The sequence below is a fragment of the Daktulosphaira vitifoliae genome, unplaced genomic scaffold (assembly GCF_025091365.1).
Source record: "Daktulosphaira vitifoliae isolate Bord-2020 unplaced genomic scaffold, ASM2509136v1 Scaffold_1, whole genome shotgun sequence".
Lineage (NCBI taxonomy): Eukaryota > Metazoa > Arthropoda > Insecta > Hemiptera > Phylloxeridae > Daktulosphaira > Daktulosphaira vitifoliae.
The window spans coordinates 56,817,867-56,836,391 of record NW_026099572.1 but is presented as its reverse complement, the minus strand read 5'-3'; the positions used below and the strand labels follow the sequence as shown (position 1 = coordinate 56,836,391).

Here is an 18,525-nt window from a genome sequence, read left to right as displayed (position 1 = left end):
GTACGCTACGTTCAAAAGATACACTGTGAGTATTACAATAATAATTTTTGTTAATTAAATAGTTATTAAGTAGTGAAACAGGTCAGAGTATGATAAGTGTTAAACGATGTTTTTATTGTAATAATGATAATATAGTTAAATGTAAACTGGTAAAGGCGATACGATTAATGAACCAATAAAATTCAACCTAAAATTTGCGACAACTTATATGGTTCTGAATAATGAAATCAAGTTTGAAAATTGGTTCATTTGAAATTTCAACAGGTAAATTAATTAATGAGAACGATATCAGTAATGTCATTGATATTTCAAACACCCAGTTACTAGAAAAACATAGTATATGTATGTTTTACCAAAATTATTGTTTCAAAATATTTATGACAATGTATCGTAATTGCATTCACTTAATGTAGGAGTACCGAATATTTGATGATTGAAGAGTGCTAATATGAGATCGTTGAAAACTCAAAGATTTGAAGTGTATAATTAATGCACTTATATAGCCAGAAAACTCGTCATCATATAATCATTATATGATGACATTATATTGATGCATTATATTATGATCTATCAAATTCATTTCCTTGTGAAATTCATTGACAATAAATAAACAAAAATCAAATATTTGTGATGTTTAACCTACTTTTTTAGTCCTTTTAAGTTGATTTTTATAATTAAAAAATGGTGAAATTTTAAACTTTTTTTAGTCCAAGTTGCAAGTTTGAAATTGATATCACTAATTAGAAAATTTTATGATGATTTAAAATATTGTAATGTTTAGATTGTCATGTAATCAGAAACTTATATAATTACTATTGACATTAAATGTATAGGAAAAGTTCAAATTTTCATTAAATTGCTATTTTTTGTATTAATATTGAAATAAATCATAATAAGAAAAACCATAATAAAAATTTTTATGCAACTTCTGATGTTTAAATAAATGCTACAATTGAGATTTTCAAAACTATATTCCGTATAGTTATATCCTATTGTATACATACTGATATTCATAAATATTCCATGTTTAGGTTTCATGTATGAATTCGTCTGCTAATGTGTTGTTGAAATTCATTTTTAACTATATTGTATTATATGTTAAACCTTTTTTTTACTAATTAATCATAGTTTCAAAAAATAGAGTTGACGGAAAAATTCTAGTTCCAGATTTAAAATCAGTACAAAACGTTGATCTATTAAAGTATATTTTGAGTAATTATTTTAGTTTTTAAGATATATTATTGGAGTTCATTTGTTGATAATTAAATATTTTATTTTTGTTATTGTTATCTTTAGAAGTTATATTTTGTACAGATATTTATTTATTATTGTTGAACCAATAATGGGCTTATTAAAACGTTTAACATCTGTTATTAATTATTTATTTTGTTGATGAGTTAAAAGAACTAAACTTATCCTACTGTTTTATTGAAAGATTGTAGAAACTGATTACATACTTCACATCATCACATATATCACTGATTTTACACAGGCAACCTCTCTCACCACCAGTGACTATTAAAATTCATTACACACTAACAGGATGGTCTGCGTTTGGAGTGGACTAAGGGTTAAAAAAAAAAAGGCTTGGTGACCGGTTAAGTAATTTACCACTTAGTATCTTTAGTCCAAACATACTTTGTGATAATTGGTAGATAAATTATAATTCAATAAATTGTATAATTATTTATTTTTATACAATATCTGTCAAGATAGGCATGTGTGTTAATTTAAGGAATCGAATGACCCTCAAAAACTCATACGTTGACCTATTTTTTTTTTTAAAATAGTACTTTAAAAAAATTTTGCAAAAAAAAAAAATTGTAAAAAATAAAATTTATTATAAAATATATAAATAATATTAATATTATAATTGAAAAGGAGTTTTTATAAAAATGAAAAATTTGTGAAATCAAGAAAGTTATAAGAATAGCAGAAAAATCTGAGATAAAAATTAACGAAGGTTACTTCAAATAAAGTTTAATTATAAATTATGCGTTATATTTTGAATATTTATTTTATAGAGATATAACTATAAATTATTCAAAAAAATGACTTTTATTAAACTAAGATTCTTAAAATAATAGACAAATTCAGTGTGTCGAGAATATAAAAAGTTAAAATATATAAAGGTTAAAATTTTTTTATTAAATAAGAATAAAGTATACATCATTAATAAATCGTGATAAAAATTATAATCTCAGGGGTTTCAAAGCTACTAGTTGGGCGTCACTTGTAATAAACCAAAAATAAAATAATAATAAAAATAATATTATAAAAAAGATGGGTCGGGTAGTGGAATATTATAATATTTTTTTTTAGTATTAATATAATTTTATTTATTAAATAAATGAAAAAAATAAAAGAATTTAAGCAAATGGTAGGTAATGGAATATTTGCAACATTAAATTTTTTTATTAATTTTATTAGTGATTTATTATGCAATAGATTATTGGAGGTTATATTTTAAAAATATTTAAATATTTTGATACATTGCATTAAATCCAAAAAAAAAATATAATATAATATAAGATATTGGGAATAAAATAAGGTAATTTGAAATGGAAAATAATATTTAAATTTATAACATTTTTTTAGATTCAAATAATTTCTTTATTAATTTATTAATCCTCTTATTTAATTTTTATTGATTTTATTAATGATTTATTATGCAATAAATTGTTGGAGGTTCGAAAGCATAGTTTAAATTGTAGTTACCTTAAGTCTTATGTAATGCAATAATATTTTAAGCAATCCAACGTTGTTTCTGATGTTAATTACACTACGTATACTATTCACACTCACGTCATATAGTCAATATAATTACTTACAAAAACGATTCAAATTTTAAATAATACGATTTAATTTCCTCTGGTCTAGCCTAAACAAGTTTCAAAAATATTTAAATCTATGTGAAAAATTTATCAATTCGGTATTGTGCTGGCCCAATGTGTCTCGCCGCTAGCGCCTTGAAAGGATGCGGCACATTAATCACCAAGACAAAAATTAAACACTAAAAATATATTTGTAAGTTTCTTTGTGCTGTCCGTCGGCACAATGTTCGTTAGAACAAAAACATTAAGCTCATAGACTAGCTACCCAATATGAAAAGCTTACAATAAATTTTTACTATTAAATAAAAATTTAAAGTTGGGTTGGATTTATTATTAAAATAAAATAATTAAAAAAAAGATTTAATTTTTAAAATATTATTTGATATTTATTTCCACAATGAGAAAAATAAAAAACAATTTAATGAACAAATTAAATTAAATTAAAAGATTCACCAAAACAAAATTCACTTTAAAATCTCTAAGTGTTTTTTAGTTTTAAAGAAAAAATATTCTACGTCCAAATTAATAGAAAAAAATGATTAAGTGTTTTTGAATTGAATCTCTATTCTGATCATGGAAGCTGAGGCTTTCTATTCTATTTTGTTAATTAGAAAGAGGGTTCTGCGTGTAAGCGTTACTTAATAATCTCTAATATAAGTAGATTTTATTCCATAATTAACTGGTTATTTTGTACTTTAAATAAGAGGACCATTTTTGGCGATCTTGTATACTCAAATATGTGACATACATACATAAATGCATTTTATAGTTTGTGTTTTAGTCTTTAATAACGCAACACTCATTGTTGTCAACTATAGTTAGTTTACAAAAAAATAATAAAACATATCCCTAGCTGTCGACTTAAATTAGTCAAGTGATAGCAAAGGTTTTTGTATAAAAATTGTATTTATTTTTTAATCAAAATGGAGTTATAACTCAAATTTCAAGATGATTCAATAAAAATCTTTTCTGAATATAAATTTACTATCTAGGTAAGTAACTAACACTATGATAATTTTTTTATAGATAGAAAACTTTTGCTAAAATAACTATACAATTATATACTTTATTTAAGTGTATAGTTAATGCTAAAAAAAAAAATTTTAAAATGATATATCAAGTTGCAAGTTAAAAGCGTTAATTATAATGATATACATTTTAAAATACCATAATACTCCGAAAAATACTAAATAGTTTTTTGTGGAGTAAAAATTTTAACACATTTTGTTGCAAAATTACGTTAATATAATTATTACTAAAATAATACAATAATATAAGATTTAATATTTTATAATCAATTAAATAATATTTCTAATTAATGAAGTAATATTTAACATGCTATATATATAATTTAATCAAATATTTAATTTTCATTATAATTAAAAATGATGCCATTAAAAATTTATTTCCAGTTTCTTTTAATTTCATTTTTGTTCAACTATGTTATTGTTCTAAAAAATATTCAAAATAAAATTAATTCATATAATATTTTTTATCTTAGTTTTTAAAAATCATGAATCCATAGCTAATTTTAGAGAGAATTTGTTTTGAAACTGAACATGATGAATAGAATATTTTTATAATTAAATGTCATAAAATATTTTTTTCTCATCAATGTTTAATAATATCAATAATCTCAATTATAGGAGGATATTGAGTTTATGTGTCTCAGAAAAGATTGAAAAAAAGTTATATTCTTGGAACTACTATTTCAATATATAAATTATAAAGAGTTAAAAACTTTAGTTGGTACTATATGCGGCATTAATAAAGAACCTAACTGTGCTTAGAATAATATATATTACTATTATTATTACTTTAGCAATACAAAATCTATAATTATCAAATCAATTAAACTTTCTTAAAAAATTCATTTGCAGATTTCCACGTATTTTCAAGCCTTTCGTTCACTTTTTGTGTTGATAAAGTAGCTGGAACGTTATGGTTGTAAATTTCTATTGCTGATGTCAATTGCTTATTTGCCTGTTTGCCAAGTTCAGAATTTTCGATCTTATAAAAAAGAGTAAAAGTTATTAATTTGAAAATGTCTAAACGGAAAATAAATATAATTTGTCGAATATATTCACAGTTTTTGAAAAGGATTTGATGTTATTGTTCAATTCGTTAGTGTAAGTGTTTAACTTTTTTTTAACCATATCAACTTTGTCTGAATTCATGACATCTTTAACTTTAATGTTAAAATTTTTGAATGAATTTTCAACCTGGTTAATTAAGTTTGATGGAAGTACGGCTGGCTTACCGTAAATCTACAAAGAAAATGAAAATGTTAATACTTTATTGAATTATACACTACTAAAATGATAAAAAAAAATATTTTATTTTAAAATATAAAATATATTCAATAACACATTCAAAATATAATATGTATTAAGTGTTTTCACCTGAAGTATTGTTACGGTTACAATACACAAAGTAAAAATTACTTTTGTAGATACCATTTTGCTGTTAGTCGATACAAATAATTTTTAATCGTAAGAAAAGATATAGCTCTGCTTCTTTACAAGAGACTGAAATAAACGATACTGGTGTATAATTCTACATTGAGTATGAATTTATAATGATTGTAGAAGTAGTTGACGTCATGTTTATGATTTTTTATAATGCTTAGAACTTCGTTAAAAATTTTAGTGATGTGTTTAGAGTGAATTTCTTTGAGATTCCTAGGTCACATAAAAAAATGCAAATTTCCAACTATTGTATGTGATTAAATTCTATTCACAAATTTAATAACTGAAAAGATAGCCAAGATTAAACATTTAGTTTTTAAATAGAATATCATATGTATTATATTATAATAAATATTTTTTAAATTAGATGGGAAAAGGAGCTTAGTTGAAAAATGCGTTATGACAAAAATATTTTAAACCACGTCTCCTTTTTACCCTTTTTTAAAAATTACTTGAGAAAAATTATGAAGTAATGTTTAGTTGGTTAATTAGTTAATTCTTATTTTGCCCATTTAAATTAAAATTAATATTGTTAGATAAAAAATGAATTATGTATGTGAGAGATGGATTTTGTCGTGCCTAATTAGCTTATCTAATGTCCTGGGATCTTCGTAGGAGACGAAAGATAGTACGAGGTGCAATAGAATAGTAACACGTAAAATAATAAAAAGAACAAAATAAGTTTCCATTGGAGAGAATATTCTTTAATGTTTATTAAATATGGAAACAGGTTTCTATTGTTCCCATTATTTGTAACAATTGATCTGTTTCCCTACTTACTCAACATCTTGTATAATAAGTGTTATAACATTAAAGTTATTTGAAGTTTTGAGTAAAAAAAATCTATAAACTGTAAAAAAAACAGTAATTTCAGACTTAGTAATACAAAATCCGTTATCAGCAATTGCCACAAAATATAACTCGTACATGATGTATAAGATAAGTACACTATGTGAAAGGAATCTACCGTATATATTTCATATAACTAAATAACCCTGTTTATATTAATTAACAAAACATTATACCTAATATAAATTTTTAATTGAAAAAAAATTTGTAATTAAAAATAATTAAAGATAATCATATTATCAAGGCTCACTAAAAGGTGTTATTTACGTATATGAAAATATTTTGTTTAGTGCTTTTAACTAAAAAGAAACTAAAAAATATAAAAAAAAAAAGCTTTTATTTTATGAAAATGATCGCAATTTTAGTTTAATATTTAACTGAAATGTACAAATTGATTTCTATGGCTTCTTTAAATTTTGTATAATTCTATGATCGAATGAAGTCTTTTAATATGAGCTAGAAGTACATATAATCACATATATTAATTGTTTAATTGTTAATAAATATGTGTTTTAGTCGTAAAACTTTTTTTGTTACAATATTTGTAAAAAAAAAATTGTAAATATTTTCACCTTCTTGATATTTTACTCTATTACGGTGCTTAAATGATATTATAAACAGAAATAATCGAAATATCTCTTAAACTATGAAAATATGCAAATAAGACTTTTTATTAAACTTATTGATTTTCTAAAACAAATTAATAACTTTCATGGATATCTCTAAAACCTTTTGGAAAAATAAACAAAGGCTAGAAGTTATGAGCTTTACTTATTACGATAGGATATAACATCAATTTCAATTAAATTATAAACTTAATTAAAAAAAAGTTTAATTTGAATTGCTAAGTTTTAGTTGTTTTTTATTTCACAATATTTTTTTGAAATTATTTTTTTCTTCTTAGTTAGTTGGACATTTATTTTAGTAAAACAGTTCAATTGTTACAAACAATAACAACAATAGAAACCATTTTCCTTACTTACTGAACACCCTGTATAATAACTAGTTGAAAAAACACATGTAAATTCTATTATTTAAATGCTAACAAAAGATAGATTCATTATTATATTTATTTTTCCTTATTAAAAACTAGAATTACTAAATAATTTATTGTTATTGGGATACAATATTTATTTTATTTATTTATTGCAATAGCTTTTTAAACGCTTTTAAGATTTTGTAAAATATAATTTATGTTAAAGTAATATTTCTACCTATAATATTATAAATAACATATTTGTTAAAATTAATTTTAGATTTATAATGTTGCATGTGACATTTTGTCTTTTTTTGTTAACCAATATTCAAGTACGTGAGTTTTATAAATTTGTCTAGTAACTCTGTGAATGTATATTCATTCATACATATAATTATTAGGTTTCAAAATTAAAAATTCGATGAGCTATTGTCAACCCAGAATTAACTTAGAATAATTATTGCTTTAAAATAATTTATACTGTGCCGTAAAAATTACTTATGAAAGTTATGTGTGAAATATTATATTATAAAAATTATAAGTGTTGCAACACCAAAAAGAAATTGTAATTGACATCTTCTGACTTAATAATATAAAATTACAAAAAGTAAAAATCTAGGGGTGATAATTCCTATCACAACTATTTTATGTCAATAAAAATGAACTTTTTCAGCAAATTTTAAGGTATCTAAGGTTTTTTAAAAGTTCTCAGATATGTAATGTTATCAAAATTTATATTTTTTATAGTTATACATGTACACATATTCTATAAATATACAAAATGATTTATTTAGAATACTCTCTCATATTTGTTTTTTATTAGTATGACATGTGTAAAAAAATGCTATCTGCCATGTAATAATGATATCATTTTTTTTATTTTAAAGCGAGCAAAATTTTTAATTCACCACACTTAAAATTTTACATTAATAACCTTCTTTTTAACAAATGAATAATATATTTTAAAGACTCTTTTTATATTATTAATGAGCGTAAAATGTATTTCCTTGAAAAAATTATTTCGTCAGTTTTCCCAATATTGATTTTTTATAATTTTGAGTTTTATATTAAAAATTAAATTAAGAAAGATTATTTTTTTGAGTATTTAAGATTTTTTTTTAATTTAAGTATTTTAACTAGTAAAATTCACTCCACCTCCTCCCAAAAAATATTTCCAGAATAGCCTTTGATATTAAATTTATTTATTAAAGTATTGTAATGTAGAACAACTGTTAACTAGGATATTATTCTAATATATATTAAACAAAAAAAAATTTGATTTTTTATTTGTAGTTCCGTCTTATAATTTTTTTATTCTATAATAAATAATTTAAAATAAACCTTTTCCATTACCANTTGTAGTTCCATCTTATAATTTTTTTATTCTATAATAAATAATTTAAAATAAACCTTTTCCATTACCACAAAAACATTGAAAACTTTGGCGAATTGGATAGTTTTTTTTTTTATCTACTAATATTTTAATATCTATATATTAGCATATTTTTCATAAGTTCAATATTAAAAAATGCGTTTTTTTTTACAATAAGTGATAAACAGTGTTATCGGAATTTCGACTTATCCGTGAAATTTATCAAATTAAACACTAATTATTTAAGTAGACAACTCTAAAGTCCGGAGAAAAAATTTGAGATATCAATGTTTCGATTAAACTAAATTGAACTATATATTTATATTTGTGTTTAAGCCCTTTAGGTTATATTCAGATGATTCATTAAGTTTATAATTATCAAATGTATTTAAACTAAGAAACTCGATTTTTCATGAGTACATTTTCATTTGTTCTCACTATTAATTAAACTGGTGTAAATTTTGAGAACAAACTTTATTCGTAATACTTTGTATAATTTTAAATAAAGTATTATATATATATATATATATATATATATTTAAAAATAAAAATATATATAAAAATAAAAATAAATGAAAAACTTAGTTTAAATCACACTATTTGAAAATTATGAGGTATTATTTAATAAATTAAATGTATATATTACCAAAAATTTTAAATTTTCAATACAATAACTAAATTAATTAAATCAATCAATTTATTTTTATTTATATCTAAATAATAAATAGTTAAACATGTTCATCGTAGTTCACATATTATGAAGTTAAATGTCATATTGCCTGAATTAATGTAAGATGATTTTAATTTATATCCATTCTCAGCTTCATTTGGTTTTAATTTTAGGTCTTTTACATAATTAATCTAAAAAATTTCAAAACAACATTAATTTCAAAAATATTGGCTGACCATAGCTAATTAGTCATTACACGAACAATAATTTGTTAAATGTCATTACCTCAAAGTAAAGTTTGTTTTATAAATATTCTCTTAATTAGTCATCTTTCTAAACCATTCGATTGTAGATTTCCAGGCACTTTCAAGCTTTTCGTTCACTTTTTGAGATGAAAAATCTGCTGGAGCGTTACGGTTGTAAATTTCCACTGCCGATGAAAATTGCTTATTTGCTTGTTTTCCAAATTCAGAATTTTCGAACTGGTAAAAACAAGTATAACCTCGTGAATTATTCGACTAAATATTCAATATAATTTGTAAACTGTACTCACCGATTTTGAATAAGATTTTAAATTATTGTTCAACTCGTCTAGATAACCGTTTAACTTCTTTTTATACATGTCTACACTTTCAGAATTCATAGCATCTTTAATTTTGTTGTTTAAATCTTTGAAGGATTTTTCTAATTGATTGAGTAAGTCTGATTGTGGTTCAGCTGGTTTACTGTAAACCTACGAAAGAATAGACAAATATTAAAATTGATTTAGTTTATTAACTGTTATTATCACGAAAAATCCAAGATGAATAAGAATGGTATACTTATTAAAAATTGTTTACCTGAATTATTGCTGTAGATACAATGCATAAAGTTAAAATTACTTTTATAGATACCATTTTTCCTTTTTATTTTGAATTTGTAGTATAAAATTTGGTTCTGCTGCTTTACTAGACGTTGAAATAAACAATACTAATGTGGGGTACTTGACTGAATTTGAATTTATAATGTTGGCAAAAGTAGTTGACGTCATGATTATACATTTTTACAATGCTTAGACCTTTGGTAAAAATTTCTGATAAGTAAATTACATAATGTAATTTTGCAAATGGTTCATAGTTCAGAATATTATAAAAATGAAATTTTGTGTCGATGTACAGATTTGATTTAGTGAACATGGCTTCGTCATCATTAATATATATAATAAAATGCCTAAAAAGATAGTTGTGATAAAAAATATAGTTTTCTAAGAAATTTTCTCATCTTGCAATATATTTAACATTAATTAATGTCTAATATACCGACTTTTACATTTATAGGTTGTTTAGTAAGTAAGGAAACGGGATTCTATTGTTCTCATTGTTTGTAACAATTGACCCGTTTTCTTACTTACTGAACATATTGTATATAACAATATATATAAAGTACTCTGTTGACTAAAGCTCTTTAATTACAATGTATTTGACAACCAAAAATTTAATTATCAATAAGAATTATAAATAAACATATTTTTGTCATGTCATCTGAATTTTTTAACAATATTATTAAGTCATCTTTATATGCATCGGGATTAAAATTATGATCAAAATTCATCTCATTCATAATAGTGAAAGCATAATAAATTTTGTACGCTCCACAGCTATAAGCTGTTTGTTTCAAAATTATAAGAATTTTTTTGTAAAAACATACGATTAAAATAGCTTTAATTTAGTGTAGGTTTTAATTTATCAGACGATTCTCGTAACATTTTAAACTGATTATAAAGTAAATTTTTTGTAAAAATTGTTAATTTGTTTACTTTTATAATATCTCATAGTAGAACAATCGTCAGAAAATTTTTATTTATTTATATTGTAGTTCACATTAAGAACATTAATTTTATACAGTATATAAGTTGTCGGACGGTCCAAATCATTTTCAAAAATTGAGATGATAATTTTTTTTTTTTTTATGCTTTGGTAGTCTTATCCAAATTTATCCTATACATAGGTTTTTCATTGAATTTTCATAAAAATGATATCAATAAACAGCTCATTGTCTCTGTACTCTATTAACATTTTATTAGGATCATTGTTTTTAAAAAAAAGTTATAGCAGTTTTAAAGTACAGAGCAAAAATTAGAAAATACTTTATTTAACAATAACGTATTTATTTTTCGTAATGTCTAAAACTGTCAATTTCGTTCTAATTTTTGGTGATGAAGTGTGTGTTCAATTAGATTAAAATATTGTTTTTTGACGCATAGACCATCAAAATGCCCAACCTTTTCAGATTCGCATCGAAGCAAAACACTAAAAAATGCGAAGACATTTTATATTTAAGCCTACCATAAATAAAATTATCCATAATTTATAATAATAAGTGTAGTGAAACATTTTTTTGTTGAAGAAAGAGGCTTATCTAATAATTTTCAGCATATTTGACACAGTCGTGTGCACAGTTTAAACTGCACGTGATTGTTTTGAGATTATTTGATATTTGTTTACCTAGTCGCCAAACGATACAAAAAATATTGAAATAATCAAAATCTATATTGTCGTATTAAATAAAAATAAAATACATCTATAATAAACATTATTAATATATTAGATTAACATTGTTTAGTTATAATAATAAATACAACCCAAGTTATGTTAACAATGTGTTTTTGTGTATAAATGTATTGAAAGAAAATATGTCTATATTCAGTATTTATAGAGTGATTGCTTTTAGATAAATTAGGTGAGTTTTAGCTAATAGATATAATGAGTCACAAGAGGTCAGAATCGATATTATTATAATCTATTATGTTAAAATTCATTTTCAAATTAAAAGGACATCTACCTTAGATTGCCTTGTTAACAGTTAAAAATCACTATCATGTCTATCGCATGCTTATCGCAGTATATCTACATATTAATAATTTTCATTCTACTTAAATTTTATTTTCGCGGAAAAAATAATTTTGCTATACTGTTTAGTCATAAGTCTTATTATAGCTTATATTCTTAATAACTTCCGAATAAAAAATTTTTTTTTGGAAATATGCTTGTATAAAAAATATTGATTCTATGACTATTATAGAAACAAAAGACAAATTACGCTACAAATAATTTATAGATAGCGTTAGTGTTATATAACTAAGTAAACTTGTTAGTAATTTTTTATGATGGTTTTTGAAATTTTTTTTGCAGTAATTAATTTCACAAACTGATGAAACTTAAAGAACGAACAANGTTTGCAGTAATTAATTGATGAAACTTAAAGAACGAACAAAAATATATTTTTTAAATTCACATCGATTATTTAATATTATATCGTGTATTTATTTGTAGTGTCATTCTGTAAGTGCATAGGTGTCGCACTATTATAGCATTATTATACAGGGTGTTCAATAAGTCAGGAAACGGGTTTCTATTGTTCCCTGACTTACTGAACACCCTGTATATAGTTTTAGTCAGAATTGTTTTAATTATTAAGAATGTTAAAAAAAAATTTAAATGTCACACAACTTTGAAAAATTATTCAGTGAATAAAAGCATTTTTTTTCCAACGCCTTTCGTCCGAATCATTTATTTGGATACTAACATTGTAAGTTTATCTTTCTTCCTCGCCTTAATCCCAACTACATGAGTCAGTCAATTAAGTTAATCTTTCTTTATATTTTTAATACAGGTTCAGAACTAGGGCTTTTTCAATTTAAAAAAATACGGATTTCGTTTAGCCTTTGTTTTTAATCGAGATACGATTTTTAGTTGCCGAATCCAGTCAAGACAATATTTTCGTTTATAATATAGTAATAACACATTAAAGAAATAATAAGGCACTAAAGTTGTCATTGAAAATAAAAAAATATAAAAATAACATTATATAACAAAAAAATAACCAAAATTCTGCTATATAAATAATTATTTAATTTTAATATTCTTTTTAATATTAGAAGTTAATTCATACAATTTAAATACTCATGATTTTTAATTTATCAAATATATATGATCCTAAATTCAAACTTGAGTCACTGATACAATAAGTAGTATTTATGCAAATTTGTAGAGTTCTGATTTTGTATCTTTGTTGTGTTTTCAGTACTTTTATGTATCACTAAAATTATGTAACCTAACAATACGATAAAAACTTTTAAACAACAAACGTATTGGTTTACAGTTTTTTTTTTGTAGTTATTCACTAAAATGTTTCTATAATACAATTAATTAAAAATTTTAGTATATAACAATAATCTCTTAATTATAGCTTATCTTTGTTGGAATATCTATATCTATAATTTAATCATTTTAATAATCAGTTTCTATTAGTTTTTTCTGTGACTAGTCATTTAAAAAATTAAAAATTTCACAGGTTTATATGTTGGCTTTGCTTGGATCATTAGATCATAAACAATTAATCAGAATAATTCTAGTAAAATTAATCATCCATGATTTGATTTGGCAATAATTATCATATTGCAGTATGATAATTTTTTGAATATTTTATTATATATTATATAATAAAATATTAATTTTCAAAGAAAATAGATCAGCAGTTTTAAAATATAACAGCTGAACAAATTGAATGGATATCAAACATTTGGCTAACTAAAGCTGGAGAAAGGATCAAACAAAATTTGAAAGATCAAAATTAATAATGTACATAAGTTTAATTTCTAATATTGTTATTATTATTATTTTATGAAGATTATAATATTATTTTAATTTCTTATTATGTTTATAAAATCAATTGTATTAAGAAGTGTGTTTTATCACATAGAAAATATTTTATTTATTAATATATACCAAAAATATGTAGGGTATGAATAATTTAAATATTCTTATTCCTCGCCTTAATCTCAACTACTTGGGGTCGGCCAATAAATAATATAAATAATATATATAATAAAATTAATAATAATAATATAAATAGGGTATAATTAGTGAAGACAATTATAAAATGTACATAATAATAATCGCACAATATATTTTAATTATGTTTGATGAATATTCTAACTTACGAAAAGAATAATCTAGAATATTCATAAATCAATCTTAAGATCATACATGATTATTTCTTTGGATTTTCTACAGAGATTTTTTTGGAACAATTACTTATGACGTNCTACAGAGATTTTTTTGGAACAATTACTTATGACGTAAAGTCCTGATTGAGGAATGAAAATGAAATAATTATAGAATAAAGAAAAATAATCAATTAATTAATTTTTAATTATAAATAAATTATTTAAACTAATGAATTTTCGTTAAAAAGCATTTTTATCAAGTTTTCAGCAAAACTTGATGCACACACGTTGTTTTGTAATTTCAGACATGTTGAAAACGGCGCACGAAATAAACTGATTTTCAATTTTTAAACTGAATAGGAAGAAAATATTAATGATCATTATTTTTTTTTTTATTCATTCTGTAAATGTTGGTGTTGGTTTCACTGTTGTATCTTTAAAACTAGTTATTATCAAAAAAAAAAATCAGATAAAAATCAGATAATTTTTTTTTTGGATTTCTAATTTATAATGAGCAATGCTAATGCAATTGCCTTCAAGTTCAAAAATCCCACCCTGAAAAAATTATATTTATTGTAATATAAATATATTATCTAGGAAAGAGGAAAATTCGATTTTTTTTTTAATTATACCAAGTATTAAAATATATAATGGATCAAAAAAGTCTCCATACACTGATGTCAAATTTTTTCAACAACATAAAATAGCGACTCAAAAGTTAAATAACTTCATATTTATAACACACATCTATTTAGAAACATATTAATATTTGTTCAAAAAAAAAATAAAGCATATATATTGATTAGTTTACTGCATACATATTTATAAATATATAAACAATTTTACGAAAATGACAGCAAAAAAATATCCGTACATTTATATATGTTTATGAATTACAGATAACAATAGGACTATAATGTGGAAATCCCTTTATGGACTTATACGTATGGAGTACTACATATCTGAGTGCACGTCATCAGTGTTTTTGTAGCCATTAAAGGCGGTAGACAAACGCTTAGCGAGTTTTATTAAATTTATATACATTGAACAATGGAGATGCCAATTGCAATTCGTAAATTAGTAATTAAACTAAAAGAAGATGGTAAGGAAGAGGAGTAACAGAAGGTTTTTGGGTAAGAGTAGGAGTGTACCAAGCTTTAAGCCCTTACTAATTTTCTATACTGATGTATGAAATTACTAGAGAAATACAAGGAGAGGTGCCGTGGTGCTTGTTGTTTGCTAACGATATATAGTGTTAATAGGAGGAAAGAGGGAGGAAATTAATCAATGACTAGAGGTGTAGAGACCAGCGCTTGAAGAAAAGGGTTTGAGAATAAGTAGAAGTAAGACAAAGTATATAGAGAACTAGTTTGACAAAAGAGAACACGAAGTAGGTGAAATGAGAAGGTCAGTGACAATAGGCGAGGACGTGATTGGAGAGGTGGAAAGTTTTAAGTAATTAGGTTCAGTTGTGCAAAAGAGCGGTTGGGTGACATATATAAAGATGGTATTGACGTGGTTGTAAGACACAGGATTAAGTGCGGGTGGTTGAAGTGGAAAGAAGCATTTGGCTTCTTATGCGATGAAAGAATTCGAATGATGCTGAAAGGTAAATTCTACAAGACTGTAGTGAGAACAGCTATGATGTATGATTCTTAGAGTTATGCGGTTGATACGAAAGTAGAGTAGAGTATGAGTGTAGCAGAGATGAGAATGCTTAAATGGATGAGTGGAGTGACTAGAGAAGATAGGATAAGAAATGAGTATATAAGAGGGAGTATAAGTGTAGTGTCAATCGTGGATAAGATGAGAGAAAATAGACTTAGATGGTTTGGTCACGTTATAAGAAAAGAAGAATCGGAAGCCGTAAGAACAGTTGTAGAAATGAATGTTGAAGGAAGAAGAGGTAGAGGAAGACCAAAAATGAGATGGAGGGATACTATTGAATGCCATATGAGTACAGCTGATGTGGGAGATCGTGTCAAGTGGAAATTTAGGATAAGAGTTGCCCTCCCCAAGTAGTTGGGATTAAAGCGAAGAAGAAAAAGAAGATGGAAATTCTCTTAGAAATATTGCACAAACAATAAATAAATCACATTCGACTGTACAATTTATAATAAACCGATACAATGAAACTGGTTCTTTCGAAGATAGAAAACGCAGTGGTTGTTCTCAAAAATTAAAGGAAAAAACCTTTTTATCAGTGAATTAAATAAAAAGAAACGTTTAAATTTTGCAAAGATACCCATAAACAAGGTAAATGATTTTTGGAAGTCTATATTATTTAGTGATGAAAGCAAATTTAATATTTTTGGTTCAGATGGGCGAGTTATGATGCGGAAAAAACCTAACTAGCAAATGGATTGTAAAATTTTGTGCCCGACGGCAAAACATGGGGGTGGTTATGTATTAGTTTGGGGCTGTATGAGCGTTGCAGGTGTTGGTAATTTGGTATTTATCGATGGTATAATGGATTAACATGTTTATTTAAACATTTTGAGAAATAATTTACATGCAAGTGTTGAAAAACAAAATAATGGCAATTCGTATATTTTTCAACAAGCAAACAACTCATAACATAAAAAAGTTAAAGAATGGTTATTATACCGAGTACCAAAGCAACTTAACACACCTCTGCAATCACCTAACATGAATCCTATAGAACATTTATGGGATAAAATAGGTAGACGTCTAAACAATTATCAAACATGAAGCAAAGAACAATTGAAAACAGCAATTCTTGAAGCATGGAACAGTATTGACTCAACTGTTACATTAAAATTAGTAGAATCCATTGAAAAACGTATGAATGAAGTTTTTAGGGCTAAAGTAGGGTCACTGATCATTAATTATGATAATTATTATAATTGATTAAGTTAAAAATATTAATGTTAATATGTACAGAGACTTTTTTGCTATTATTTTTTTTAAATTTTTTATATGTATAAAGTAAACTTATTAATATATATGTTTCAATTTTTTTGAAACAAATATTAACATGTTTCTAAATAAATGTGTGTTATAAATATGAAGTAATTTAAATTTTAAGTCACTATTTTATGTTGTTGAAAAAATTTGATATCGGTGTACGGAGACTTTTTAGACCCACTGTAAAATTATTATGAATTTTTGAATTTAGCTTAACTGTTATTTTAACTAATTCACTGAAAAAATGTATGTTGCTTTAATGGAAAATGAAACTAGTTAAGTTAAAAAGTTGAATTAAAAAAATAATTAACTAATTAAGTCTAATAGTTAACTTTTTAACTAGTTAATGCCCACCATTGCATGCATGTATGTATACATTTATATAATGATACGAGTCTTTGAAATTGAATTTATGAAAATAAATTGATTTTTTCTTTAAGAATTTTCATTTATCCTTTTTATAATAATATTACATATATTTATGAAATTGGAAAAATAAGGCCATTCTCCCTACATCTATGTATATAAGCTGATTTTATGTAAAATATTCAAATCTATGAAGCTCATATTATTATTTGATTATTTTTTTTCGACAATTGTTAAAAACTAAAAAGGCAAACGTCATAGAAAATATTTTATTATAGACATGAAATCATAACAAAAAAATACTCATGTTTGTTTTATAGCTTAATGTAATAAGTATTTATGTATGATAATAAAATTGGTGTATAATAAGTAGTCAGTGAGCATGTACCAGTGGCAAGTACATATAAATTTTGAAGAGTATTGAAAAATATTTTTTTTACGTAATATTGTGTTATTATTTATAAAAAAATGATCTTGGGTTATACTAAAATGCTCAAGAAAAATAACCATAGAAATAATTAATTTCTATTGACAGACAAACAATTTTTTCAAAAGTAATTTATTTATTTAATTTTTTTTATATACACAATCTGTACCAAATAGGAACAATAAGAGTATTGAAATAAATTAAAATAACACATGAAAAAAAAACTTGACAAAAGGAGCTACTCATTGATAATACTTTTAAGTGAGCAAATGTAATTTATAAATAATTAATCACGATCAATTGGAGTGGGTTATTTGAATGTTATTAAGACAATATCATTTTATTAAAATATAACAGGTAAATATCTTATGGTCAAAATCCGTTTTCAATTCATATTATCCTAACTCAAAAGTTTATAAAATAATAACGTGCTAAACACTTGTTTAATCAATAAAAATATAAAACATTACTATAAGAAAATTTGAAGGTGTTGTATAAAAGTGAGAGTTACCTTCATTTGGGGTATGACAAGGGTCATATAATAATATAAGTATTAACTATAATTTTAATTATAATAATTATTAATTTGAAATCTTACCTGATAATTTATATAAACCTTTATTTGTTATTCTCAGAAAAATTATATAA

The 18,525-nt window shown here is 23.7% G+C and overlaps 2 protein-coding genes across 2 annotated transcripts; both read right to left on the bottom strand.

The window, feature by feature from the left end:
* Window positions 1-4,651: 4,651 nt before the first annotated feature.
* Window positions 4,652-5,393, bottom strand: LOC126894821 (uncharacterized). The gene is made up of 3 exons (XM_050666113.1): window positions 5,237-5,393; window positions 4,922-5,101; window positions 4,652-4,844 (listed from the first exon to the last, which is right to left on the bottom strand). Exons 1-3 carry the CDS (start codon window positions 5,291-5,293, stop codon window positions 4,686-4,688), a joined length of 396 nt encoding a protein of 131 aa, XP_050522070.1. The 5' UTR covers window positions 5,294-5,393; the 3' UTR covers window positions 4,652-4,685.
* Window positions 5,394-9,182: 3,789 nt separating this feature from the next.
* LOC126897091 (uncharacterized) lies at window positions 9,183-10,153 on the bottom strand. The gene is made up of 4 exons (XM_050670525.1): window positions 10,009-10,153; window positions 9,723-9,902; window positions 9,455-9,651; window positions 9,183-9,360 (listed from the first exon to the last, which is right to left on the bottom strand). Exons 1-3 carry the CDS (start codon window positions 10,063-10,065, stop codon window positions 9,487-9,489), a joined length of 402 nt encoding a protein of 133 aa, XP_050526482.1. The 5' UTR covers window positions 10,066-10,153; the 3' UTR covers window positions 9,183-9,360; window positions 9,455-9,486.
* Between the last annotated feature and the right edge of the window lie 8,372 nt (window positions 10,154-18,525).

Bases quoted from the DNA above. Each gene is read 5' to 3' on its own strand.
- LOC126897091 (XM_050670525.1), bottom strand. From the start codon at position 10,065: ATGGTATCTATAAAAGTAATTTTAACTTTATGCATTGTATCTACAGCA. The intron at 9,903-10,008 runs GTAAACAATTTT...ATTCTTTCGTAG, and splicing joins TATCTACAGCAATAATTCAG to GTTTACAGTAAACCAGCTGA. The intron at 9,652-9,722 runs GTGAGTACAGTT...TGTTTTTACCAG, and splicing joins TAAAATCTTATTCAAAATCG to TTCGAAAATTCTGAATTTGG.
- LOC126894821 (XM_050666113.1), bottom strand. From the start codon at position 5,293: ATGGTATCTACAAAAGTAATTTTTACTTTGTGTATTGTAACCGTAACA. The intron at 5,102-5,236 runs GTGAAAACACTT...TTTTCTTTGTAG, and splicing joins TAACCGTAACAATACTTCAG to ATTTACGGTAAGCCAGCCGT. The intron at 4,845-4,921 runs GTGAATATATTC...CTTTTTTATAAG, and splicing joins TCAAATCCTTTTCAAAAACT to ATCGAAAATTCTGAACTTGG.